Source organism: Heterodontus francisci, chromosome 13 (assembly GCF_036365525.1).
Source record: "Heterodontus francisci isolate sHetFra1 chromosome 13, sHetFra1.hap1, whole genome shotgun sequence".
NCBI lineage: Eukaryota > Metazoa > Chordata > Chondrichthyes > Heterodontiformes > Heterodontidae > Heterodontus > Heterodontus francisci.
In genome coordinates this window covers 19,129,812-19,157,627 of record NC_090383.1, presented here as the reverse complement: position 1 = coordinate 19,157,627, position 27,816 = coordinate 19,129,812, and the positions used below count along the sequence as shown (strand labels likewise).

The following is a 27,816-nucleotide window of genomic DNA, read 5'->3' as shown; positions in this document are numbered from 1 at the left end:
TTCTCATTTCCTTTGTTTATTAGTTAGAAAACTGGGAAATACAAGATGGGCCAGGAGGTGCGAGGTCATGTAATGAACTTCCAGAGGTATGTCCAACTAGAGTTGGCAGCCCCCAATTGGCGCCATGTTTATTCTGAGCTGCTAAAACATTTCTCAGGTGGAAATAAGTGAAGAATAGTCTGGAGACCCATTACATAAGGTGTGTTCCCCTGCTGCAGTGCCCAGGAACGTTCTGGGTCTTCCCCAGTCCATGTAAGTGGTGCGGTGCCTGTGGGAGACCCAGGCTCGATGTTGGCATTTCACTGAGGTGTGAGGGGACCTGCCTGGCCTCATACTAACGCCCATTGAGTATTGCCTGTAGAGACCTGCCACGCGTCTTTCCCATGGATCCTACCGATCAGGACGTTGGCAGGTTGCTGAAGCAGACCAAAAAAATAAAGGGTATGGAAGGAAATTACTCAGGAGCTCCTCAGCAGTGGTGAGCAGGCCCCGGACACTGGTGCTCTGATACTCTCTGTGGCTCTGTTTCTTGGGGGAAGAAAGACAGGAAAAATGCCCCCTCCTAGTGAACACCCATAAAGGAAAGTCTACCCTGGGATACGTCAGCAGACAATTTGAGAAAGTAGATTGGTGAGATTCTGGTTTTACATTCTACACACAATAGCCTGGCAGTTGTTGTTTGTGCCCTATGAGGGGTCAACCGAGGGGTAATTCTGGGAGTAAATTCTATCACTACCCTCTCAGCAGGAAGCCCAGGGTCGATGTTGACTGAACAAAATCACTGGAGAATAAGATATTGGAGAGGGAGAAAAGCTAATTACAAGGCACTGGACACCCTACAGCAAGGGGTTAGTGTGCCTCGTTGGGTAGACCTGTTGCATTTTGTAGTGGCAGATTAGCATAGTATTTACAGCACCGAAAGAGGTCATTTGGTCCAACAGGTCGATGCCAGTGTTTATACTCCACATGAGCCTCCTCCCACCTTACTTCACCTGACCTTATCCACATATTCTTCTATTCCTTTCTCCCTCATGAGTTTATCTAGCTTCCCCTTAAATGCACCTATGTTATTTACCTCAACCACTCCTTGTGGTAGCGAGTTCCGCATTAATGACAATCTTGTATTTATGATCATTAGTTTTGGACCCCCTTACAAATGGAAACATTGGGTATGCCTACCCTATTGAACCCCTTCAGAATTAGATCACCACAAAGCCTTCTCTTTTCTATGGAAAAATGGCCAGTCTGTTTAATCAGTTCTGATAGTTATAACCTCTCTGTTTAAGTATTACAGTTGAAAATCTTTTTGTACCTTCTCTAGTGCCTCTCTATCCTACAGAAAAGACAATGGGTTAGAGTTTTACAGGACAGCACTTCATTTCCACCTCCAGCAGTAAGCTCTGCACCAGTGCCACAGAACCTGCTGTGCATTTTGTGCCTTTTCTGTTTTTTGATTTGTTTTAGACCTCCAGCAGTTACAGTAGTAAGCCTGTGCCCCATTACACAGTTTAATAGAATATCCTTTTCTGTTTTCATTACACCTTGCGGAATGCCATTGATAGATTAGGCAAAAAAAAAAGAAAGCCTCATTTGTGCAACAAAAGAAAACAAATGGAGAATTGGCAGGAGTTGCAGTCCACTAGTTGAAAATAGCAGGCTTCATCCTCCAAAATGATGCAAAATTTATCCAATAAATGCCAAAGATCAATGTTTTTCATGCACCTTTGTGTCCACCCTCTCTGCCCCTCTCATAGAATAAATCTTGATCTTTTAGTGCTCATATTCCCCTTCAAAAAAAAAATCAAAATATCCCACAGATGTCTCTTGGCTTTGAAATTAGTTTAGAATCATCGCTGATTTGTTAACTCACTGATTGTTCTTTTTCTCTTGTTTCTTTTCTCCTGCTCCTCAGGCTGATCACCATGGTCTTTCTCTGGCCAACAAACCAATTGTATGACAGGATCCATCACCTTTGTTTGTGCTGATACTTTAAAATTTCCAGATCATTAAGCTCAACAGTACCAGAACTGACCTGGACTAAAGTAACTCATTCGTCAGTCTGACTAGGCAGCTGTACATGTTCCTCATTAGTGAGTCCAAGTTTTGGTTTGGTTTGGTGGGTAGCACTCTCACCTCAGAGTCTAAAGGTTGTGGCTTCAACTCCCAATCCAGAGACTCAAGCACATAATCCAGGATGACACTCCAGTACAGTACTGAGGGGGTGTGGAACTGTCAGAGGTGCTGTCTTTTGAATGATATGTTAAACTAGCATCCTGTTCAGGTGTCTATAACAGATCCCATTGCACACTATGAGAAGAAGAGCAAATGAGTTATCCTGGTCAACATTAATCCTTCAACCAACATCACAAAATCAGATGAACTGGTCATTTCCTGTTTGTGGGATCTTGCTGTGTGTAATTTTGGCTGCCACATTTTCCAAAACAATAATAGTGATTATATTTCAAAAATAACTCATTGGCTGTTAAGCGCCTGGGGATATTGAAAGGATTAATGTAAATATCAGTTCTTTTCTCTGCCTTAACAAACAAAATCTCGGCTTCTTCCTGACTTCTCTCTAATTTATGGAAGGGTAGGACTGCTGAGAGCAGCACTATACACTGATCAATAAGCCACTGATTCTGTCTCCATTCCGCCACTTTTTATTCCCACCCACTTTTCAGGAATTTCAGCCTCTGCGTTTCTATCCAAAGGTTGAGTCCCATTCACCCATCACCTCTGTGCTCACTGATATACATTGGCTCCTAGTCCAACAAAGGCTTAATTTTAAAAGTCTCATCCTTGTGCTCAAATCCCTCCATGGCCTTGCCTCTCCATATCTCTGTAATCTCCTCCAGCTCTACAATCCTCCAAGATCACTGTGTTCCTCCAGTTCTGGCCTCTTGCACAGCCCTGATTTGCTCCACCACAAGTGGCTTTTCCTAGGCTTTAAGCTCTGGAATTCCCTTCCTAAACCTCTCTGCCTCTCTCTCCTCCTCCAAGGCACTCCTAAAAACCCATCTCTTTTTGCAAGCTTTGGCTCACCTGTCCAAATATCCCTTTATGTGCTGTCACATTTCGTCTGAGAACGCTCCTGTGAAGCACCTTGAGATAATTTATTACGTCAAAGGCCCTATATCAATGCAAGTTGTTGGTGTTAACGTGGCATCATTGTTTCTCGTTGACAGGCAGTACTCACATGAGGGTCAAATTTACAAAGCCTAGTCCTTTGATGGAGTGTCTTGCTAACCTCCCCCTTCCGTCCCCTGCCCAGTTGGCTGCTTGGGTGCTGTCCTTCATTTCTCATTTAATAATATCAGTGGACGGAAAACCGCACTCAACTTCCTGCCAAGCTTGTCCCACGGATGAGAGCGGTTTTGTCATAAAGCTTTCTATGGATTTTTGTCCCTCAACCCCAGCACCATCTCCCCACGTCTCTATCTCGGCATGGCAGCCTGTGTAATAAATCTGCCTGATGGAATGGATGGGAAACAGCCCTGTTTCAACACAAGTGTTTTAAAGTCTAGCAGCAGAGTAAGATCCATCTTAAATGAAGCGTAGCAAAGGTGGGCTTTTCATTGCTAAACTCTGCGCTGGTGTGACACCAGCTGGTTGTCGATGTGGCTGGGGGTTTTAAAGATAAGTGAGGGCACTCCTCTTTTTAGCTGATTTTTTTTGTTGTTGATTTATTGACGCTATTATATTACTAATAAATCATCCTTTGAAAGTCTAGCCACTTTAAAACCTGACCAGACGTTACACATGAAAGAAAACAATTCACAGCAACAGTGCACTGCAGCAGAGAAAGACTCAGGTACATAGGACTGAGAAAGGGGACGAGCTCAGGGCAGGCTTTGAAAACTGTTTGACACTTTATTAACGCACTGTCCCAGATTGTTCCAATTTGTCACGGGCGTACACAGAAAAGAGCATTGTTTTGGTGCGGCTTCTAATTGTTTCAAGATCTCGGACCAAGGCTCAAAGCTTAGAGGAGGTGCTCAGAATGTGTGGGGTTACCTGCCCAAGGAGGCAGACAGGGTGGAGAAATTTAAGGGAGAATAGGATAGGTGTGCGAGTGAGCGGGCGATTGAGCGGGATTTGTTTTTGAGACTATCACACCTTTCCTGGTGACGGACTTTCTGGTGAACAGCTTTGCAGGTGAAAGGAACAAAAAAAAACTCCAGGAATTTTCTCTCTCCTTTCTGCTGTAGTTACGGAAGCACAGGCTGAGAAAGGCACGCGTGTAAAAGAGGCTTTAATGTTTTGTGAAACATTGATTCAGTGTCACTTTAACAGTGTGTTATGCCTGTGGTGAAACGTAAAACTGGTGCCAGTGTAAAACAGCCCTTTTCTGGCTAGCTGCCAACACCTTTGTAATGCTTATTAGTTCAGATGAGAAGGACTTGGTCTGAAGTTTGATTCTGTTCCTCTCCCTGCACTCTCTCACTCGTATCCTCCTCCTCTTCACGCAGAGGAGCAGAGCAGTCGGAGTGCTTGTGAAGCACTGTCATCAGTAGTGAGCGCTGTAGTACTCATCCTCCCCTGACTGTGCGGTTTTCTTTCTCTCTAGGTTAGTCAACTGATATGAAGTGCGATCCTACAGGCGACAGTGTCAGACTGTGACACTGAGAGCTGCGTTGGCTTTTGTTTTTTTTCCCCTCTCTGGATGCTGGTCATGGCAATTCCACTCCATCACAAATCACCTGCAATTGCTTTGCTGCAGAAGATTCAGGCTAGCGATTTGGACACTTTTGGCAGGCAAACTCTACAGTTACCTATAAGTGGCGATGGACCTCTAAATGAAATCTATGTGGAAAAAAATCGAGCAGGAACAATGAATTACCCAGAAGGTGGTTATGAGTTTGCTGCTGCAGCTACCTTGTACAACCCGGCCAGTCTCGGCTATGCAGCCTCCACTGACTCACATGGCTCCAGCAACATTGGAGGTCTTCACTCCCTCAACAGCATGTCTCCGAGCCCACTGGTCTTTTTACAGACCGCGCCCCAGCTCTCTTCCTTCGTTGCCCATGGACAACAGGTCCCATACTATGTGGAAAATGAACAGAGCAGCTGCAGCAGTTTTGGGCTGCGGGAGGCCCCCCCTTCCACCTTTTACAGGTAAGGAACCCACTTTTTTTCTGTCTTTACAGCCTATTGCTGCAGCATGGGGGTTGGGGGGGGGTGGGTGGTGTAGGGCAAATGGCTTTCAGCCGATCCCCTTGAACATTGCATCGTTACCTCATGTGTGCCCAGGAGTGATCCTGCAAAAGCACGCTTGAGCATGACACTTTCCATTTCCTGTGCAACGTGTGATGTTTGATGAGGTTCCTCTCACTTCATTTACTGCTTGCTATGTTTAGTTTGGGCTGCGCAGTTTCCCCCGCACTGAGAGAATTTGGCTTACGGGTTGGTTCAGTTTTGGGTGTGCCCCGGATTTTACTGTATAGACATCTGAAGTTATTTGCAGCGTAGCTACAGTTTCTGAAATTTGGGTCTGACCTTAATTGCACATAAGTTGCATTACAGTCGGAAATGCGTTAACACAATTAGAACCTCAGTAGTTTAACTTTTGGTTGGAGTTTCTAGGTGATATTAACAAGACTGGCTGTGCAGTCACTCTGCTGGAGGAAGCAGAAACTTCAATCAGCTTTGTGCTTATCAGGTTCGTTGACAAAATAGACCTACTATCTTTAGCCCTTATGGGAGCAGAAGAGAATACCTTAGGGATAGTTTCCACTGTTTTGTATTCCTTGCACTTCTCTTGCTCTGAGGCTACTGAGCACATAGTGAGTGCAACTGTATAGTTTAGTCTTCCCCACTAATGTTGAAATTTGATGCCATTAGCACCTTAAATTGACCCAAGTTAAAATCGAGCCTAGCTGAGAAACCTCAGAACCGAATAAAATTCCCCACAGCTCCAAATGTAGAGATACACAGTGGGCACATTCCGTGGTGTTGGGGCGTTGCATTGAGAGATAAACCCTGGGAAGAAAATCCTTTCATTCTCTGGCATTCTCTGATGTGTTGGTGTAAAATCGATGCAAATTCACTCTGCGGCATTAGGCAATAATATCACTGATAATTTGATCTGTCCTGAATATAACTTTCTTAACAGTGCTCAGGGGTTTAAAGCACTGCAGGGTTTCTAAGCCCTGTGCGCTGGTCAAGGAACCGCAATGAAGAAATGTACACTCGACTGCTAGGAGTAGGGAAGGATTCAAACCCACTGGCCTCTACATAAAAGGTAGCAGGAGGTGATTTGTAGCCCAAGTATATTAGATACAGGTTTTTCTATTATTGCTATTTCTCTTAACATGTTGAGGCAAGCTTCCTCTTGCACTCACTCGGACTGCTGTTGTCACTCTTCTCGATTGTGCAATCAATAGTTTGGATACCAATCCTGTGAAAAACACAATGTCAAACGTGTTATTTTTTCTTGACAAAATAAACTCTGCAGCATGAGGGATTTTGATAAAGTAGAAAGGGAGAAACTGTTTCCACTGGCAGGAGGATCAGTAATCAGGGGACACAGCTTGAATATAACTAGCAAAAGAACCAGAGGGGAGATGAGGATAAATTTTTATTCCGCAGTTATGGCCTGGAATGCGCTGCCTGAACGGGTGGTGGAAGCAGATTCAACAGGGGCTGGCAAAAGGTAATCGGATAAATACTTGAAAAGGAAAATATTGCAGGGCTAAGGGGAAAGAGCAAGGGCGGGGTGGGTAATAACGCTTTCAAAGAGTCAGCACAGACACGATGCTCTGAATGGCCTCCTTCTGTGCTCTGAGTTTCGATGATTCATTCTGACTGGGCAGTTTCAGAAAGGGTTTGGCACTGTGAGATCACCTGTTTAGGATGGGAATAGTGACAGTTGCATTTCATTTCAGTCTCTTGTCTGTTTGTAGCTGCACTTCAGAATGTGGAGTGGTAATTCCCTGCTGAACCTGGGGAGGGAGAGAAGAAATATCCCTGGGAAGCACAAACGAAACCCTAACCAAGGACCATGTAGTAATAGCATGAGAAATATAGAAACGCAATGGATAAGGTTGAGTAAAGATTGGCCACGAGCATTCCAAGCACATTTTGGAGGGCCCGAAAAGTCCTGTAAGATCAATGGAAATGCTGCTGTAACTATATTTTATTTTTATTTATTCTCCCCCTTTTGCTACTCCCCTCACTATGAATGCCATCCCATTGTGCTTGAGCCTGTCATTAGGGAGCTCCCTCCTCCACTGCTGCCCCACACCAGCCCCTCCAGAGTGCGCTAGGTGAACCCCGTGGACCTCCCCTCATCGCATTTTCCTTCTGCTTTTGTGAAGAAACACATGGCCTGTGCTCTAGTGAGCATTAGAACATAAGAAATAGGAGCAGGAGTAGACCATAAGGCCTGTCGAGCCTGCTCCACCATTCAGTCCAATCATGGCTAATCTTTGGCTTCAATTCCACTTTCCCACCTGCTCCCCATATCCCTTGATTCCTTGAGAGACCAAAAATACGTCTATCTCATCATTGAATGTATTCTACAATGGAGCATCCCAATCCTCTGGGGTAGACAATCCCAAAGATTCACAATGCTTTGAGTGAAATAATTTCTCCTCATCTCTGTCCTAAATGATCAGCCCCTTATTCTGACACTGTGCCCCCATGTTCTAGATTCCTCAGCCAGGGGAAACAACCTCTCAGTGTCTACTCTGTCAAGCCAGGTCCCTTGCCCCTCCCTCTTGACTCAATTGCTTAATGAAGCTGTGCAGGAGTTCCCACACTCAATCCCCAGTCCATGCTGATCTCAGGCTAGGATGGAAGTATGGAAGGATACATTCAGCCACAGTTCCCTTGGGCTGTGGGTGGAGGAGTGGGGCATAGAAATCAGCCAGATCACCATCTCCCGATCACTATCCAGCAATCCCTGTTGGGAACAATTGTGTGTGTGGAGATGGGGTGGGAACAAGAGCAGACTTGGTGGTGATGCCCTTGGTGGGTCAATGGCCTGCTAACACTTGCCACCTTGGCCCACTCATGAAGAATGTGTTCTTGGCCGAGGTACTGGGTGGCACCTGACATATGCACATCTATTGAGCACATTTTCCAATGGCCACCTCCTGGTTGGGAGCCTGACCCACCGGGAGCGGGAGCCTGTACCAGGAAACAGGCTCAGACTAGAAAGAAGTTGACACCTTCAGAAAAGGAAAGCAAGGGGCAGCACAGTGGTAGTACCGCAGCCTCACAGCTCCAGCGACCCAGGTTCGGTTCTGGGTACTGCCTGTGCGGAGTTTGCAAGTTCTCCCTGTGACCGTGTGGGTTTCTGCCAGGTGCTCTGGTTTCCTCCCACAGCCAAAGACTTGCAGCTTGATAGGTAAATTGGCCATTATAAATTGCCCCTAGTTTAGGTAGGTGTTAGGAGAATATGGGATTAATGTAGGATTGGTATAAATGGGTGGTTGTTGGTTGGCACAGACTTGGTGGGCCAAAGGGCCTGTTTCAGTGCTGTATCTTTCTATGTTTCTAAATTGGCATAAAGACAAGGAGAAAAATAAAACCTTTCCTGAGAAAGCTCGGTAAAAATCAATAAACCTACTAGCACCCAATGTCTTTTTCAGTAAGATGCCAGGATTGACAAAGATAGAAATTGATTCAGCATATGGTTTGAGACTGGGGCCCAGAAAACACAATATTACAGTGTACTTTATAATGAGGAGTTTGAAGGCAACATTTTGCCTGAAAATTTAAAATTTAGCACACACACGGGACATTTTGACTATCAACTCTGTGCTGGTGCTTTTATCCACATGAGACACCCAGTCTAATCCTACACATCTGATCACTCCTCATACACTTTAACATTCCACCCAGTCTAATTGCTCTCCTGATCACTCCCCATATCCCTTAAAGTCCCACCCAGTCTAATCCCACTCCTAGCCCCACCCAGTGTAATCTCACTCCTGATCACTCCCCATGTTCTTTGAGAATGATTTAGTTAAGGCTGAAACTAAGGTCTTAAATCTGAACAAAGCAAACTTTGTAGGTATGAGGGTGGAGTTAGCTGTACGAGATTGGGAAACTACAGAGTCTGGAGAAATTATAATGGGGAATAAGGAAATGGCAGAGACATTAATCTAATAATTTGTATCTATCTTCATGGTATAAGCCACAAATAAACATTCCAGAAGTAGTGGAGAACCAAGGGTCTAGTGAAAATGAGGAACGTAAGGATATCAGTAAAGAAATAGTACTGGAGAAATTAATGGGACTAAAACCTGGCAATCCCCTGGGCCTGATGGTTTACACCTTAGGGTTTTATAAGAGATGGCTACAGTGATAGTGAATGCATTGGTTTTGATCTTCCAGAATTCCCTATATCCTAAAACGATCCCTATGGATTGAAAGGTAGCAAACGTAACATCACTATTCAAGAAAGGTGGGCAAGAGAAAACAGGGAACTATAGGCCAGTTAGCCTGACATTAGTAATAGGGAAAATGCTAGAATGTATGATTCAGGACATGATACTAGGGAACTTTGAAAATCATGATATGATTGGGCCGAGTCAACATGCGTCTATGAAAGGGAAATTGTATTTGACCACTCTGTTAGAATTTTTTGGGGTTGTAACTAGTAGGGTGAATAAGGGGGAAACCATTTGCACTTTCATAAAGCATTCAATTAGGTGCCCCACAAGTGGTTATTTCACAAAATTAGGGCTCATGGAATTGGGGTAATATGTTAGCATAGATTAAGGATTGGTTAATGGACAGAAAACAAAGTCGGAATAAACTGCTCATTTTCAGGTGGGCGGGTTATAACTAGTGGGGTGCCGCAAGGATCAGTGATAATGCCTCAGCTATTTGCAATCTATATTAATGACTTAGATGAAGAAACCAAATGAATTGTACTCAAGTTTGCTAATGGTACAAAATTAAATGGGAAAGTAAGCTGTGAGGGGGTAAGAGGTGACTGCAAAGGATTTAGACAGGTTAAGTGAGTGGGTAACCTCATGGCCCAACATATCCCTCAGTGTTCCATTACCATCAATCGGGGGACTAACCTTGGTTCAATGAGGAGTGCAGATGTGCATGCCAGGGGCAGCATCAGATGTACCTAAAAATGAGATGCCAACCGGTGAAGCTACAATACGGGACTACCTGCATACTAAATGGCAGAAGCAGTCTGCTAGAGACAGAGCTAAGTGATTCTACAAATAGCAGATCAAATCAAAGCTCTGCAGTCCTGCCACATCCAGTTGTGAATGGTGATGGGCAATGAAACTATTAACAGGAGGAGGAGATTACAAACCCTAACTGTTATCTCACTTTCTCCTTGACAGTAGGTGCTGGTGCAGTGTAGAATAGGTGTGCCAGTGTTTCCAGGGATGAAGGAGCAAAGTGGATAGGTGCTTGGGGTGGAACCTCAGCCCCCCTCTGGTGGTCTTCACCCCTGGTATCAACCTGCTTTTATTTTTGGGCTGCTGGAGCCTGCTCTTCTTTGCTGCTATCTTTTCATGCTTCCCATTCTACTTGCCTAACCCCTTTCAGCTCTTCTCTCACTCTCTCTATCTTGTAATTGTCTTTCATTCTTGTCAAAATGTCTCCATTTACCCCTGCACATCTCTCATCTGCCAGATAACCATCTCGACCCTAACATTTTGCAGCCCAGTCTATTTCTTTTCCTGTATTGGGTGTGACTTCAGTGTTTTCTGGCTTGGTTTTGGATTTCCACCATTTTCTTTTTGTTCAACAGCTCACTTACTGGATTATGCCAAACTGTGGCTTTGGTGGTGCTGGGGGAGGTTGGATGAGCAAGTTTATTGGTCATTTTGCCAACACAGGTTTGGAATTTTGTTGTCAGGATTTGAAATTTAGTCTGTGACTGACATTTGGCTTTCCAGCTTCTTCTGCACAGTCCAAGAAACATCTTTTTATGCTTGTTGACAAACATATTGTTGGCACAAACGAATTGCCAAAATACTAGGAGTAGGCATTATTATCTCCATGGAAATGGACGTTTGGGAGCAGGGTAGCCCTCTGGAACATAAATGAAGAGCTATGTAAGAAAAACGCCAATCGGGATCTTACTTTGCTGTATAAACCACGGCATGAGTTGGCTAATTTGGTGCATTTCTAATGCTTATGTCAGGACATAAAGGGGTTAAATTATCTTGATGCATAAACTTGGGCATTTCCTTGACTTTGGATGATTGGAGGCTGATCTGATCAAGTTGGTTAAATGATAAAATGATTTGATAGGGTAGATACAGAGTAATTATTTCCTCTAATGGGAGAATCCAGAACAGGGCACATAATTGTAAAATTAGAGCCAGCCCATTCAGGAGTGAACTCAGGGAAAACTTTTCAAACAAAAGATAGTGGAATTCTGGAACTGTCTCCCCCAAACGTTTGTGGAGACCAGGTCAATTGGAGTTTCCAAAACTGAGATAAATGGATTTTTGTTATATATATGTATCAAAGGATATGGAGCAAATGTGGGTAAATGGAGTTGTGATGCGAATCAGGCGTGATCTAATGGAATGGTGGGAACAGGCTCAAAAGACTAAATGGCTGCTCTCCTGTCCATTAAGTTCTTAACTACATTGGACCCAGTCTCTCCAAATGGTTCTGATTTGAAGGAAGACGGTGAAAGTGAATGGTCCTTTAATGTTGTTCTCTTTTCTTTTACTCCTTTCAATGCTGCAAGTTTATCACTAATATCCAATCGTCTTCATTCACACCATCCATTCCTGTTTGGGATGGGTATTGGTGATTGATGACTGGTACCATAAACCTCTTAGACCTCAGGTAAAGGGCGAGTGGGGTTTGAGTTTTGATCCATCACTTGCACCCAACCTGCATTTCCTTTACTATATCTTTAGGATTGAGTTTGCTTTTAGAGAGTTCAGGCTCTAAAGCCATTACCGAGACATAGGTAAATTGGCCATTAGCAATTGCCCCTAGTATAGGTAGGTGGTAGGGAAATATGGAACAGGTGGGGATGTGGTAGGAATATGGAATTAGTGTAGGATTAGTATAAATGGGTGGCTGATGGTCCGCACAGACTCGGAGGGCCGAAGGGCCTGTTTCAGTGCTGTATCTCTAAATAAATAAAGAAAGAAAGAGGATACAACACAGATTCGCTACAATACTACCTGGCATGAAGAAATACAAATACGAGGACTTGATAAACTGGGTCTCGCTTCCATAAAACAACCCAGATTACAGGACAACGTAACAATTTCTTTTTTAAATGATGAAAGGTTGGGACAGGGGAGATAGAAGTCGACTGTTTACAGTAGTTGAGGAGTCAAAACAAATGACCATAGATGCAAGATTAAATGTGAGAGATTTAGAACAGGGCAGGAGAAATTTCTTCACACACCGTTGTGAGGCTGTGGAATTCACAGTGTTAGTGGGTGAAGCAGGTTGAAGCCAACATTCAAGATTAGATTGGATATGTGGCTGAATGTTATAGGGGATGAAGAGATATGGGAACAGGGCAGGTAAGTGTGACGATTTGATGACATGGACTGATTGGGCTGAATGGCCTTTTCTGTGTTGTAACTTAGAAAGTGTTTTGATCAAGTAGATAGGGAGAATCCATTTCCACTAGCAGGCGGGTTGGTAATCAGAGGGCATAGATTTATGATAATTGGCAAAAGAACCAGGGGGTGAGAAAGGAGAACTTTTTCCATGTGGTGCATTGTGATGCACTACCTGAAAGGGTGGTGGAACCAGACTCAGTAGGAACTTTCAAAGGAGAATTAGATAAATATTTGAAAAGGAAAAATTTGCGGGGCTATGGGGAAAGAGCAGGGAATTGGGACTAATTGAATAGCTCTTTCAAACAACCAGCACAGGCACGATGGGCCAAATGGCCTTTTGTGGTGTTGTGAGAGTCAATGATAACTTCCACATATTTCTGTGTAGAAAATTTTTACCTGTCTTTTCATTGATTTAGGACGGTTTCATTGGCATCTCACAATGCCTTGCAGCCACGATTATAATGTTAGAATCTGCTATCTTAAGCAATCGGTATACACAAAGTGATCGATTCATATTCCAGCAAGCATGTTGTATATGAAATTGGGACACCATTCTCCGAGGCCTTGCTGTATCTCCTCACGTGCTGTGTCTCATTCCGTCCTTCCACTCTGTTGTAATTCTACAGAATTAACAGTGACAATCGACGCCAACGAGTTAATGATCACCTATCCAGCACCAGTGAGCAAAGCAGCCCGTCTGCAGGCACGTTAGAATCCAGCAAGGAGACACGGTACTGTGCGGTGTGCAGTGATTACGCCTCAGGCTATCACTATGGAGTCTGGTCGTGTGAAGGCTGCAAAGCCTTTTTCAAAAGAAGCATTCAAGGTAATAGGTTGGCTATAATTTATCAGTACTACTTGTCATGACAACGGTGGAATGAGCGGAGCTCCTAAACGACAGCCAGTTTGTGTAATCTTACCTGTGTGATTTTAGAAGTTTGTTTTGTGTGTGATAAATTGGGATATGTTGCACTACTTTCAAATTGCATCCATTGCCTTGACGACAACCATAATCATAGACACTGATCAACTCAAACAACTTTAGCAGCTCTCATTGAGATCATTACACAGTGTTTTCATCTAATGTTACACGGTGGTGTTAACGACAGCCCAGCTTGGCAAGCTGATCCCCCATGTTTATTAGTTGGTACGACTGATGTTAATTAACTGAATACAGTGAAGATCTTGGCTTTCAGGCTCAATTTCAGTACAAGCCTCATGAAATCTAACTTCTGAAAAAAGGAACAAGATGATTTCTGAATTGCTGAATAACTTTTTCATTGAACTTAACTGCACAGGTGCCACATGGAGTGACTGGGATAGAGTAGATGTTGAGCAGTCATTGCAGCAAGTGACTTTTTGTGGGAAGTAATTGTTTGTGGAGAAGGATTGGTTGATGCTCAGATCTAATCAGCAACCAATACTGTGTCCGGGACTTTTTTTGCAAAATTCTGGTGCTTGGCTTCAGGTCACTCTGCATATGCAAAGCGCAGAAATTGTGGTGGGACGTTAGCTTCATTGTAAATCTGTATCCTAACCTAGGCCATGTTCTATTAGCTCATCACCCCTGTCCTTGCCAAATTACATTGGCTTCTACTCCTCCAAAGCTTCAAATTTAAAATTCTCATCCTAGTGTTTACATACCTCCATGGCCTCAGCCTTTCCCATCTCTCACCTCCTCCAGCCCTACAACCCTCTGAGATCGCTGTGCATCTGAGTCCAACCTCTTTCTTAACAATTCATTCTTGGCTTGTGGACATAGCTGGCAAGGCCAACATTTGTTGCCCATCTCTAATTGCCCTGAGAAGATGGTGGTGAGGCTTCTTCTTGAAACTCTATAGCCCTCTGAAGGAACATTTGGAATTCTAGATTTCTGGATCTCTAAGGGGTTTTATTCACTATTGAAATGCTCATCAATTAAATTCAATGAAAAAAATGTTTACTAAGATAAAATTATATTTTGAGTATTGTAAAAGCTAAACTTCTCTAAACACAGGAATGAACATTTCAGCCACAATGTAACTGAATGGCAAAATAGGCTTGAGGGGCTGAATGGCCTACTCCTGTTCCTATATTGCTGTGTCTGATTCTTTGACGTCAGATGCAATCTTGAACATTGTCTCCCTCTGACCTTTCGGACAAGTTTAGTTTCTCGTTGGTGACAGCTCACCGTAAATCTTTTTGCACTTTCACCCTTGTGGGATAAATTACACCTGGAGGATTCTTGACACTGAGCTTCACGGGCCTGAAGAGTGTTTAGGGGATGCTGGCGCACATCTGGCTCATGACTGTGCACGATTTTCCTTGATGTGTGCTTCCAGGGCATGAAACTGCACCCCACTCCCCCCCCAGCGCTAAAGACAAAAGCAATCCTTATTTTGTTCTCACTTCTTATTTCATTGATTCTTTTCTGCAACACTGTGTAGCTCAGTAAAGTGTGTGTAATTATTTTTTTTGTTGCAATCATTGACCAAGCACTTGCCTTTATTTTGGAGTTGGCAGCAATGAGGCTTTTTCATAGAAAGCATCTTAATGTTTGGACAGCTGTCCAGCAGAAATAAAGGGAAAAGAAAAGAACTTGCATTTATATAGTGCCTTCCAAGGCCTCAGGACCATCCCAAAGCGCTTTACACCTACAGAAGTACTTTTCTGAAGTGCAGTCGTTGATGTAATGTAAAGGAATCGCAGCAGCCAATTTGAACACAGCAAGGTCCCACAAACAGCAAGGTGATAATTACCAATCACTTGTTTTTAATAATATTGGCTGAGATAAGTGTTGGCCAAGACACAGGGCGAGCTCCTTTGTTCTTCTTTTAATAGTCCAATGGGATCTTATCTGAGTTCTGAAACTTCCCAGGAGTGGGGCTTCCCTGGCTGAAGACATGGCACCAATGGCAGGTGAAGGGAGGAAAGGGTGAACCACTTGCTGGAGTCAGAGGCAAGGATAGAAATTGCAATCTGACCTGCTTTACTAGGTTCTACCCAAATTAAGGGATTTTCCTGGTCTCTGAAACATGTGCTGGGATCGTTGATTTCTAGTTGGGAATGTGTTAAACCATGCAGTGCATCTACATCCCTAGTAAATTCCAACACCTGCAAAATTCCTTAATGCAATTCCCCTAGAGGTTCGCATTTGTTGTATAAATCTCTATGATATGCCCCAGGGTGCTCTATGTTATGAAGACTGCTGTCCCCTGTGCAATGAGGCTGTTGGTAGTGACTCAGTACAAAGGGCAATCAGTGTTTGAAATAAAACGATCATGAAAGTACAAACCGCACATGCTACTTAAATAGGTTGACGTTTGTTGCCTGATTCTAACGTTTCAGGATTAACTGATGTAACATTTGAGAGACTGGTAACACCGTGGAGCCCATTGTTCCAGTTGGAATTTGCTTCATGCAACACTGAAGAAGTAATGAGGTTGATTTGTTCATGGCAGTGTAGTCAGTGTTGTTAGTAGAGATGAGATAGCTTGTCTGACCTTGATGTGGGAGAGAACAGTTTGTGTGCCGGACGAGTTTCTGCCGGGGAAGCCAGCAAAAATGAATCATAAAGGCACTTAATGAGGCAATTTTGATGCAAAAAAGGAAAGGCCTCAGAAATGCTGTTGCTGTTCTATGTATAGTTTGTGCTGATTTATGTTGTTCTTTGAACCAGGATTCCGATAGGCCTCCTTTCAAAGAAATTAGCTTATTTGTATAAAGGTTGTGGTTATTTTTGCAGAGAGTAGTTGCGGACCTTGTTAAATCTCCCTTCCAGCACTGTCTTGCTCAGCCATCACCCCCTCCCACTGCGTTCATACTGAGCTACACTGTCCTCCCCCACACTCCATGTCTTGAATCTGAATTCCTTGTGCTTGTATTTAGGCCCCCTCCACGGCCTCACCCCACCCTCCCCCGCCACCTCCTCCAGACTTACTTCCCGTCCTCGACCCCACTGGTTCTTCTGACTGAGACACTCCCTCCTGGTGGCCCCCTTCACTGACGGCAAAGCTTTAAGCAGCCTCAGGCCTATTCTCTGAAAATCCCTCCCAAAACTCTGCTTCTTCTCTACTCCTCTCTCCATCTCTAAACCCTTCTCAAACTCCATCTTGCTGACCAAGCTTCCGGTCATCTCTCCCACTGTGGCTCACTGTCTGGTCCTTCATTCCTTTTGTTTTTTTTTTTGTTTCGCCACCTTCTGGAAACCACCTTGGGATGTTTTACCCCATTAAAGGTACTATATTTCATTGCCCACATAATCTGTCGAATGTGTCAATTTAAACACTTCAACTACATTTAAAATGACTGTGTTCCAGTTTTTATAAAAAAATGAACAAACTTAATGAATGATTTGCTCTCGACTAGCACTGAGCTGTCTTTTGAAAACAGGTCTGTGCATACCCCCACAGTCTACACTCAGTCCTCATTAAAACATCACAAGGACCAATTCAAGAGGCTGTACTCCCTGGCTGGAGCAGAGCCAAGCGAGGCTGGAGCTGGAGGCACGAAAAGGGCTGTTGAGGATGAACTTGCTATTAATACTATCTTATGTGGCAAAGTGCTTCATAACCAATAAATAACAGTTTCTGTTGTTCTGCAGGCAAGCACAGCAACAACAACAACTTTTTGCATTTAGATAGAGCCTTTAACTTACTAAGGCACTTCACAGGAGCGTAAACGGAGAAGAATTTGACACTGAGCCACATAAGGAGATATTAGGATAGGAGGTAGGTTTTAAGGAGCATCTTGAAGGAGGATAGAGAGGTGGAGAGGCAGAGAGGTTTAGGGAGGGAATTGCAAAGCTTAGGGCCTAGATGGCTGGAGGCTCGGCTGCCAATGGTGGAGTGAAGGAAATTGCAGATGTGCAAGAGGAAAGAATTAGAGGAATGCAGAGTTCTCGGAGGGTTGTAGGGTTGTAAAGGAAGTTGTAGAGATATAGAGGGGATTTGGACACAAGGGTGAAATTTTTATATTTGAGGTCTTGCTGGACAGGCAGCCAATGTAGGTCAGCAAGCACAGGAATGATGGATGAACAGAACTGTGTGCAATAAGATACAGGCAGCAGAGTTTTGGATGCAAAACCTCACAAACAGCTAATGTGATAAATTACCAGTTAATCTATTTTCGGTGGAGTTGGCTGAGGGAGGAATGTTGACCAGGACACTGGGAGAATTCCCCTGCTTCTTAAATAGTGTCACAGAAGTGGGGCTATTCGCTGATGATTGCACAGTGTTCAGCTCCATTCTCAATTCCTCAGATACTGAAGTATTCCATGCTCGCTGCAGCAAGACCTGGACAACACCCAGGCTTGCCCACCATCTACAAGGAACAAGCCAGGAGTGTGATGGATTACTCCCCACTTGCCTGGATGGATGCAGTTGCAACAACATTTAAGAAGCTCGACACCATCCAGGATAAAGTGGTACACAAATACAAGTCTTCTTATTGGCTGTTGGATGTTCCTTAGAGAGAGAGAAGCAGAGTTAACATTTCAGGTCTGTGGGATGAAAGGTCACAGACCTGAAACATTAACTCTCTCCCTCTCCACAGTTGCTGCCTGACCCGCTGAGTATTTCCAGCACTTTCTGTTTTTATTTCAGATTTCCAGCATCTGCAGTATTTTGCTTTTATTATTATGTTGGATGTTCCTTGCCTTTCCCAAAAAGGCTACCGAAAGGTAACTTTGCAATATACAGTTCAGTGAAAAAACACTCAATAAATGTTTGTAGACAGAAAATCAACATAAACCAATCTAATTTAGTAATGGAACAAAGATGATAGATTGGGAAACTATATGCAAACATCATCCAATAACCATCTCCATACGCACTGAGAGGTGGAATAATTAACAACATAAATTATTGTTCAATTTCCTCTCACATTCACTCTGCTCTGCTTTTTCATCACCTTTCTTTATGCTGTGAAGAGATTAGGGAGACCTTGTGAACAAACCCTGTGTGGAGAATATATTTTGTGATCCCACTATATCATTGCCAAAATAGGCAGTAAGTAGTTGGCTTTACTGAGCCTCTCCTCTTTGATTTGATTTTCTCTCCCTGTAGCTTGGTCTGCGGACATCATTAAACAGCTGTTCAAGAGCAGAAGTTCACCGTAGCCATGACTTAGAGGCTTTACTGCAAATAGAAGGCAGTTTGAGTACGAGTAGCACAAGGCCGCTCATTATCCAGTGGTCATGGGCACAATGCCTGGTGTACTCTCTCTATCTCAATAGCAGACTGTATCGGTAACTACCAGAATCAAGGGCAGCTTGAGCTGTTAAAAGGGAAACCAGCCAAACTCCTCCATTGCCTTTGGTATTTTTAATACTAATAGACTATTCCTATGTGTGATCTGTCCCTGGTCCCTGGTTGAGAGACTGAGGGGCAGCTGGAAAGTTAATCAAGCAGAACAGCTTCTTCCTCTTCCCATCTGAAAGAGAGATTTGCATTTATATAGCATCTTTTGCAACCTCAGGACATCCCAAAGTGCTTTACAGCCAATGAAGCACTGTTGATGTGTAGTCACTGTCATAATGTCGGGAATACGGTCACCAATTTGCGCACAGCAAGCTCCCATAAAAGCAATGTAATATCGGCAAGAAAAGCTGATTTTAGTGAGGTTGGGGAATAAACAATGGCCAAGACACAATATAAAAGACAATTGACAGAAGGAAGAGTCACAGATACATGTAAATAATAAACTTGCAAAACTGGGTCCAGAAACTTCAAAAATAATTGTGACTTGACTTCTCACACTGTTCTCATTGAACAGCTGATCCCATGTGTCGCTCTGTAACCAGAGCTCTGATAGGATACAAATTACACATTCCTCGTCCTTTATCCATTTCATTGTAAAGAACAAAACCATTGGTAGATTTCACGGTAATAGCCTCTCAGTCTATAATCAGGTTTCTATGTTTCTACTGTTCTTGTTAATTTCTCAAAATGTTTGCGTCAGCATGCGTTCTGTGGTAAGAGTTTAATTGTTGCTCATTTTTCTGTAACTGATTAAATGTGACAGCTTTTGTAAAAGGGACATGTTACATCTCCAGTAGATCTCTTGGTGGGGTGGGGGAGCTAATCTCCCATTGTGTTTGGTGATTGACAACCTGAGCTGGAGTCTCTACATAACAGAAACATGCGGGGGCGCTTCACATACTAAGGAAATTACCTTCTTGAACTCAGCGCATCCTCATTAATTTGATTACATTAATGATAAAACGGTTAATGATTGTATACTGTACCTAAGAGAGCATTGATATTATGAGTTTGGCTTTGGTGTGACGCAGCTTCACTTTTGCACTAAAGCTACATCTGTGTAGTTCAAATTGGGTGTTAGAGTTGAACCTGACTGCAGACTCCAGCAAACTTTACACTTCTTGGGATTAGGGCATTGCCAGCAGGGTCAGCATTTAGTACCTATCTATAGTTGCCCTTGAAAATGTGATGGTGCGCCTTTTTCTACAGTCCATGTGGTGAAGGTGCTTCCACAGTGCTGTTAAGTCATGCTTCTGTACCTACAATGACACTGAAACAGCCCTAATCAAAATCACAAATGACATCCTCTGTGGCTGTAAAAATAGTGCACTATTCATCCTTATTCTTCTTCAACTTCATGCAGCTTTTGACATAGTCAATCACACCATTGTCTTCCAACTCCTCTCTTCCATTAGTCAGCTGAGTGAAACTGTCCTCAACTGGCTCAACTTGGACCTATCCAACTGTAGCCAGAGAACTTTTTGCCATGGCTTCCCTTCCCCATGCTGTTATATCTGCTGTCACCCAAGGATCTATCTTTGACCTCCCCCCCCCCAACTCTTCCTTAACTACATGTTTCTCCTTAGTGACATCATTCACAGACAGGGGGCCAGCTTCCACATTTATGCTGATAACACCCAGCTCTAGCTCTTCACCACACCTCTCAATCTCTCCACTTGCTTGACTGATTTTCCAATATCTTGTCTTGAATGAGCCACAACTTCCTCCAGTTAAACACTGGGAAGACTGAAGACATTATCTTCAGACATCGCCTCAAACTCCGTTCCCTAGCCAGCGACTCCATCCCCTTCTCTGGCCACTATCTGAGGCTGAACCAGACTGTTTCAGAACCTGTGCATCTTAATCAAACCTGAGCTGAGCTTCCAACCCCATAACAACTCCATCACAAAGACTCACTACTCTCACCTCTGTAATATCACCCAACTCCACCCCTGTCTCAGCCCATCAGCTGGTAAAACCCTCGTCCATGCTTTTGTGACCTCCAGATTAGACTATTCTAGTGTTCCCCTGCCTGGCCTCCGATCTTGGCGTATCCTAACTCGTACCAAATGCTGCTCATCCATCATCCTTGTCCTTGCTGACCTACATTAGCTCCCAGTCCACTAACATTTCCAATTTAAAAATTGTTTCCTTGTTTACATTATGACCTCAGCCCTCCCTTTCTCTGAAACCTCCTCTAGCCCTACAACCCCTTAGAACTCTCCATTCCTTTAATTCTGGCCTCTTGTGTATCCCACCATTAACGGCCTTCAGCCATTAATGCCCAACAGGTTGGAATTCCCTCCATGAATCCTTCTGCCTCTCCACTTCTCTCTCCAACTCCTTTCCTTGTCACCAGCTTCTTTGACCAAGCTTTTGTTCACCTCTCCTATCGTCTACTTTTTTGGCTTGGCAGTTATTATTTTTTTGATTACCTTATGAAGAATCCTGGCCTACTTTTCTACCTTAAAGATGTTAAATGAATGCATGTTATTGTTTCTGTTGTTGTAACCAGGAAGAGTTTTTTTCTCATTCATTCAAGGGATGTGAGCATTGCTGGCAAGGCCAGTGTTTATTGTCCATCCCTAATTGTCCTTGAGAAGGTGATGGTGGGCCACCTTCTTGAACCATTACAGTCTCTGTGGTGAAGGTAGGGAGTTCCAGGTTTGATCCAGCGACAATGAGGAAATGGTGATAAATTTCCAAGTCAGGATGGTGAGTGATTTGAACGGGAACTTGAAGGTGGTGGTGTTCACGTGCGCCTGCTGCCCTTGTCCTTCTAGGCGGTAGAGGTCATGGGTTTGGGTGATGCTCTTGAAGACGCCTTGGTGAGTTGCTGCAATGAGAGTTTTCCCCCCTATTCTCACTGACTTCAATTTCACTAGGGATCCTTGATATCACGCTTGGTCAACTGCTGCCTTGATGTCATTGCAGTCACTCTCACCTCACCTCTGGATTTCAGCTCTCTTGTCCATGTTTGAACCAAGGCTGTAATGAGGTCTGGAGCCAAGTGGTTTTGGCAGAACCCAAACTGAGCATCGGTGAGCAGGTTATTAGTGAGTAAATACCATTTGACAGCACTGTTGACGACACCACCCATCACTTTGCTGATGATTGAAAGTAGGCTGGTAGGTGGTAATTGGCTGGATTGGATTTATCCTGCTTTTTGTGGACAGGCAATTTTTGACTTGTTGGGTAGATGCCAATGTTGTAGCTGTCCTGCAGCAGCTTGGCTAAAGACACGGCTAGTTTTGGAGCACAAGGCTTCAGCACTACAGCCGGGATGCTGTCAGGTCCTTTAGCCTTTGCTGTATCCAGTGGACTCAGCTGTTTCTTGATATCACCTGGAGTGAATTGAATTGACTGAAGACTGGCTTCTGTGATGATGGGAATCTCAGAAGGGGGCCAAAATGGATCATCCATTGGGCACTTCTGGTTGAAGATAGTTGCAGTCGCTTCAGCCTTGTCTTTTGCACTGACGTGATGGTCTCCACCATCAATGAGGATGGGGATATTACTGGAGCCTCCTCCTCCCCTTAGTTGTTTAATTGCCCACCACCATTCATTACTGGATGTGCCAGTACTGCAGAGCTTTGATCTGAGTGACCTGAAGCAGCTGACATGAAATTGACATTCTGGCTTACAAATCCATTTATGCCACTCTCGTTTCAGTGGCATAAAACGAGAACCAAAGCATTCCAAATGGCAGGCAACATGCACATGCCACCATATTGGTAAAGGTAGTAAAAGACGCCCAGCGCCCTTGCCTGAATGGACGTTAGACCCTTTATATATTCCTTCCCTATCACTTGCTCATTACTTCCTCCCTCCCAATCACCTCTATTCCTTCTCAACTCCCCCTTCCCTCCTTTAACTTCTCCATCCCCAATTGTCCCCTTTCTCGACCACACTTCATCCTGATCACTCCCACTCCTTCCCTTCCTCCCAATTGCTTCCCCCATCTCCCAATCAGCCCATCCTTGTCGAGCACATCCTTCTTCCAGATTGCCCCACTCCCTTCCAATCGTTACCCTCCTCCAATCACCCCCTCCCTCCTGTGTGCCCCACTAACTCACAAACATCTCACCAACTCCTAATCAGCCCCTCCCTCTCAATTGCTTCCCCATCTCCCAATCACCCACCCTTCCTTGGTCACCTCACTCCCTCCCGATCACCCCTCCACCCCCTGGGACCAACTGACAGCCTCCCTGAGCCATACAGTTGCCAGAAACCAATGCTGATGTGCCAGCGCACTGCCTAGGGCCCAAAGCTGAATATTGGGTGTGCCTCAGGTCTACCTGTTCCGGCTCAGGGGTATTTCCATACGCCCTGTTCTTGCCAGCCAGCCAATCTCTGGACTTCTGTTTGTACCAGTCCCAGAGTTTGTACATCAATAGTAACAGTAGTTTTTCAAATGAACTTAAGTCCGTTTACAGGTCCTATGTGGGCCCTCAGACTGATGTTCTCTCCAGGTCCCCAGTTCAGTTTTATTTAAATCAATCTAAACTTGCAGGTTATGTCCCCAGGCTCTGCTAATAAATGCGTTGTCACTGTCTGTCACCTGTGCCATATCCCACCTCGAAAGAACTTGTTCAATAAGCACTTTCATTGTCACTAAAGCAGTACAGCAAGGAGTGGGAATAGCTTTGACCCATGTAGTGAAACAAACAAAGAAACAAGAAAAGCGATATTTGTTTGCCCTTGCAATCTATGGCAGCTCGCTTGTGCAGTCAGTATGTAATTGTTCGTAACATCCCTTAGGAGGTTGAAGAAGAAGCAAGGCTTGCTTCTATCGGGAGGGAGGATTGTGATGCCACCAGGAGACAATTATCAAGGTGGCCCTTGACATCATCTTTCCACTGCAGCCAGCACCATTGGCATGGTCCCGAAGATCATGATCACATGTAATAAAGGACAGCAAATCCACTGTGACTCTTCTGGAGAGCCCTGGAATGAGTTAATCTGCATAGCATGCATTTGCCAATTTTCTGGTTTCCTTCTGTCACCATAGGGGGTGCAGTTGGTAAATATCCACTCAAATTAAATCTTGTGCTTAAAAAGAAAAATTAATAAAGCATGTCTTTGCATTGAGCTTTGCAACTTGGCAAATTGAAGGGGTTAATTACTTTGCGGATGTGGAAAATCCTTAGGTGGGGAGAGCTGGAGTCAGCCACCACAATTCCACTTTCAGACTTGCCATACGCAAATTTAAAAAAAGCAGTGCTTTGAAAAAGTTCTAATTGATTTAAAATAGTACGTCATCCTGTAACTGTAAGCTTGTAATTCTCTAAAGTCCCGTTTTCCTCTTTTTTTATTCCTTCATTTAACTACAGTGTTGTGAATCCTGTGAATTTCTAAATCTTGCTATGATCAATTTCACTGAAAATAAAACTTGCACAAAGATCAGGGCACAAATAAAGTTAAAGTGATTTATCCAATCAAATGCATGTGAATTCTGCCAAAATAATTTTTAACCTGAATCAGGCTAGGTTACTCCTCTTTAATTTTTTTCCCTGAACATTTTTCATTGCATGCAAAATAGTTTTCTTAATGACTACCATTGCTGCCTTAAATTAAAACAAGCAGAAACCATTAGTCATTAGATAACATCACTCTCGCTACCCCTCGTATTTCTGTGAAACACTATCCTGTTGGGAAAGACAGAATTTTAATTTATTCAAATCATTTAATACTAATCATGTAGATTTTCCTGACTTTGTCTCTTGTGCACAAGGATACTACTACAAATGTTTCATGATAAACCACAATTTTTGTTAATTTATCCCTCTTTTATTGTTGAGAGGTGTTCAATACCTCTTATTTTATAAAGCTCTTCGGCAGTCAGTACATGACAATCACAAGATCAAAGGGGTACTATCACCTTCCAGACAGTAATCCATTACCAGACTTAATTCAGTACATCTAGGCTGCAGTAACTGTTTTACTTTCTTTACCATTAGAACAAAGTGAATGCGACAAAGCAGGATTACCTTAAATCTCCCAAGAGTTTGGAGCACATGCTAAAACTGGACTTTATTAGTTATTTAACTAGTCTTTCTTAGATATCAACTATATTCATGTTCTCCAATATTTAATATAACTCCAATTACTTTACTTATATAACAATTATTCCCGATAAAGCTTAAACTATTAATTGCCTCTTATGGGTTATGCCAATGTTGTGAACTAGAGACTATTCACCTATTATATATAACAAGCTGCCTGTAGTGACCATCCACAGGAAACCAGCATGCATAATTTGATCATTTGGTCAGACACTCGGGTAGAAGTTCATCTTGTATGATAACCCTAAACCAGCTCTGCTTGAAATTCAGTTCTGTTGAAGTAAATGGAACTGAATATTGATCGGGAATAATGAGCTGCCAATACAATACCACCCATCTTGCACTACTGTGCTAGAGCCCAAGATGAATTTCGAACCCTGAGTGTCTGTAATCTCAGGCCAGTTAGCATCAATTACTCCAATTCATTTCAGATCCTGAACAGAAGATCAATATCTCAAAATGACACATGAATGTGTGTATATTTATATATAGAGAGAGAGAGAGAAAAAAAACTAGCAAAATTAAGGGAGCTTACAGAACAAATAATGGCTTAGATTTTCTGAAGTGGGGTGTCGTGTGGCCTGCCCCGTTAGTTAGACTTGTTTGTGCAGGTTTAGATCTTAAATTTCTTTGCCCACAAAGTTGCTGGAATAGCGAACTGACAACAGCACAACGAGGGGAATAGGTCAACGGGACAAGCAGTCTATCTCTCTTTAACCAATGGGTTTAAAGTATTGAGAAATAAAGAGAGGAAGGACTGAGAAGGTGGGTGAATTAGAATGGGTGAATTCAATGTCAAATCAGGTACAGAAAGGGAAATAAAGAGAGGGAAAGAAAAATTAGATGAGGAGGGAGAAAAAGAGACAGAAAGAAAAGGTGAGGAAAAAAATTAAAACATTTAAAATTTGACATTTTAAAAATCTCCGAAAACAACTCACAACCTGAAGGAATGAGACTCCACACTTATAATAGTTCATTTTCTGGGGAAAAGGTTGATGGGAAGTCATGAAGATTTATCATTTTATAAGGTATTTATGCTGTTAATTACCACACAACTTTTAATGTTGAGTTTAATGAGCAATTAATGTGCAAATGCAACAACTTTACAGGGAGGTTAAGGGCAAAATGTTGCTTTTGTGAAGTTAATGGTGGAGTAGCGCACATCATCCAGTAACTTACCCCGATTTGTAATTCATGGGTTATCTCTTCCTCACCACAGGTTGCTGATCATTTGATGCATTAACAAGGCCATGCACCATTCAAATGCCATTTTTTGTAGCAAAATCTGAGCCAATGATTAAAATGCTATTATGACTCCTAAATTCAGCAACAGGGACTACAAAGAGTTAAGTTGCTTTAGTCCTGTGAAAAGGAACGGGACGAAGCAGCAGCATGAAACTGCAGAAAGAAGCACACGTTTAAAGAGACTGTACACTGAAAACTAAAGAAATTCTGTCTTCTCTCATTTCAGTTTTATCTTTCAATTTCTGATGTTTGCTGTGGGCTTTTAATTACTATGTTTTTTTTTGTCTAACTCTTTTATTAATTTTTGTATGTCTGAAAAGGTTTTACTTTATAACTCCTTTACAGTCTTGTCTGTGGTGAAAGGGCTGATATTAACTTCTTGTCCTCCAGCACTATTTATTTTCTTCTTCTCTGTTAGGCGAAGAGAGGGGCCTAATGACATAGAAAGCAGTAAGATGGGGGCATTGAGGAACCCGTTAGGCATCCCAGTCCTTTTCGCAGTTCTTGAACCATTACAACTGCCTTCCCCACTGCTGGTCTCAACCCTTCAACTCCCATTCTTCCATAGGGGCAATAGGGATATATGACAATATCCTTTAATACCTCCACATGAGGCAACAGGGATATATGACAATAGTGGTAATGTTACTGGATTAATAATCCAGAGACCTGGACTAATGCTCTGGAGATGTAAATTCAAATCCTACCATGACAGCTGGGGGAATAACACCTCCACATAAAAGTGATCGGGATATATGATGATATCCTATAATATCTCCACGTGGGCAATAGGATAAAAGACAGTATCGTATGTACACAGAACATTATTGATGACGCTGACAGGACTAAAGACAACTAAACATTGCACTTTTTTAAGTTGAGTGTTTCATTGGAAACTGATCATCTCTCTATATTAGATAGACCCATTAGACAGCAGATTCAGGAAATAGGGGGGATCCAGGTGAATATATAGATGTGTACTCAGCATGACTTGACAGAACCTTGAAAGATCCTTTAAATAAATTGGCTCAAATCAACTTACTTTCTGCAGATCCTGTAGGAGGGTAGAGCCAAAGTTGCAGTACAATGATTGTTCTTAGTAGTTCAGGTTGTATCCGAGGCTGTTCAGGATCTCAGAAAGGAGTATAAAAGATTGAAGGAATTAAATAACCATCAACAAAGGTTAAAGGAAAAAGAAAAGAATGATAAATTGATGCAGAAATTGTTAGAGATAGAAGCATAGGAGAACGAGTTTCAGGAACATTAAGGATAAGATGGTTGAGCAACAAACAACAATAGCTTGCTCAAAGCCTTTAAAGTGTATTTGGAAAGGGACCATTTCAAAACTCAGAATGAAATGTTAAAACTAGAGAAGAAATGTGAGATATGTAAACATAGACTAAAGGGATACGGAATGGAAGTTGTAGGTTTGAGACCAGCAGCGAGAGAGGCAATCATAAACCAAGAAAGGGACTGGGGGACTTTCAATTAGTTGCCCAGCATCCCTTCTCCCTGTAGTCAAAGCTGTTCCACACCTTCCTATCTGCAGCAGGGAAGAAGCAAAGAAATTTTGAAGGAAAACAGAAACAGAGATGTTAAACGTCCACAACAAACATCAGAAATTGTGAGGAAAAGAATGGATAAATTGTAAAAGGCTGCATGCTATCTTTTGTTTTCAAAGTACTGTCTCTTTAAAAGTCTGCATGACATTTTGGTGCCTGTAGTGTTAAGCTTATTCTGTAA

At 43.0% G+C, this 27,816-nt stretch overlaps 1 protein-coding gene across 2 annotated transcripts in view; it reads left to right on the top strand.

Annotated features, from left to right (window-relative positions):
* The first annotated feature begins 4,598 nt into the window (after positions 1 to 4,598).
* esr1 (estrogen receptor 1) overlaps positions 4,599 to 27,816 on the top strand; it is a 288,089-nt gene continuing 264,871 nt past the window's right edge. For both annotated transcript variants that reach the window (XM_068044450.1, XM_068044449.1), the window contains exons 1-2: positions 4,599 to 5,115; positions 13,151 to 13,350. In XM_068044450.1, coding sequence (XP_067900551.1) covers positions 4,664 to 5,115; positions 13,151 to 13,350 — 652 coding nt within the window. In that variant the 5' untranslated portion in view covers positions 4,599 to 4,663. The remainder of the gene's footprint in view (positions 5,116 to 13,150; positions 13,351 to 27,816) is intronic.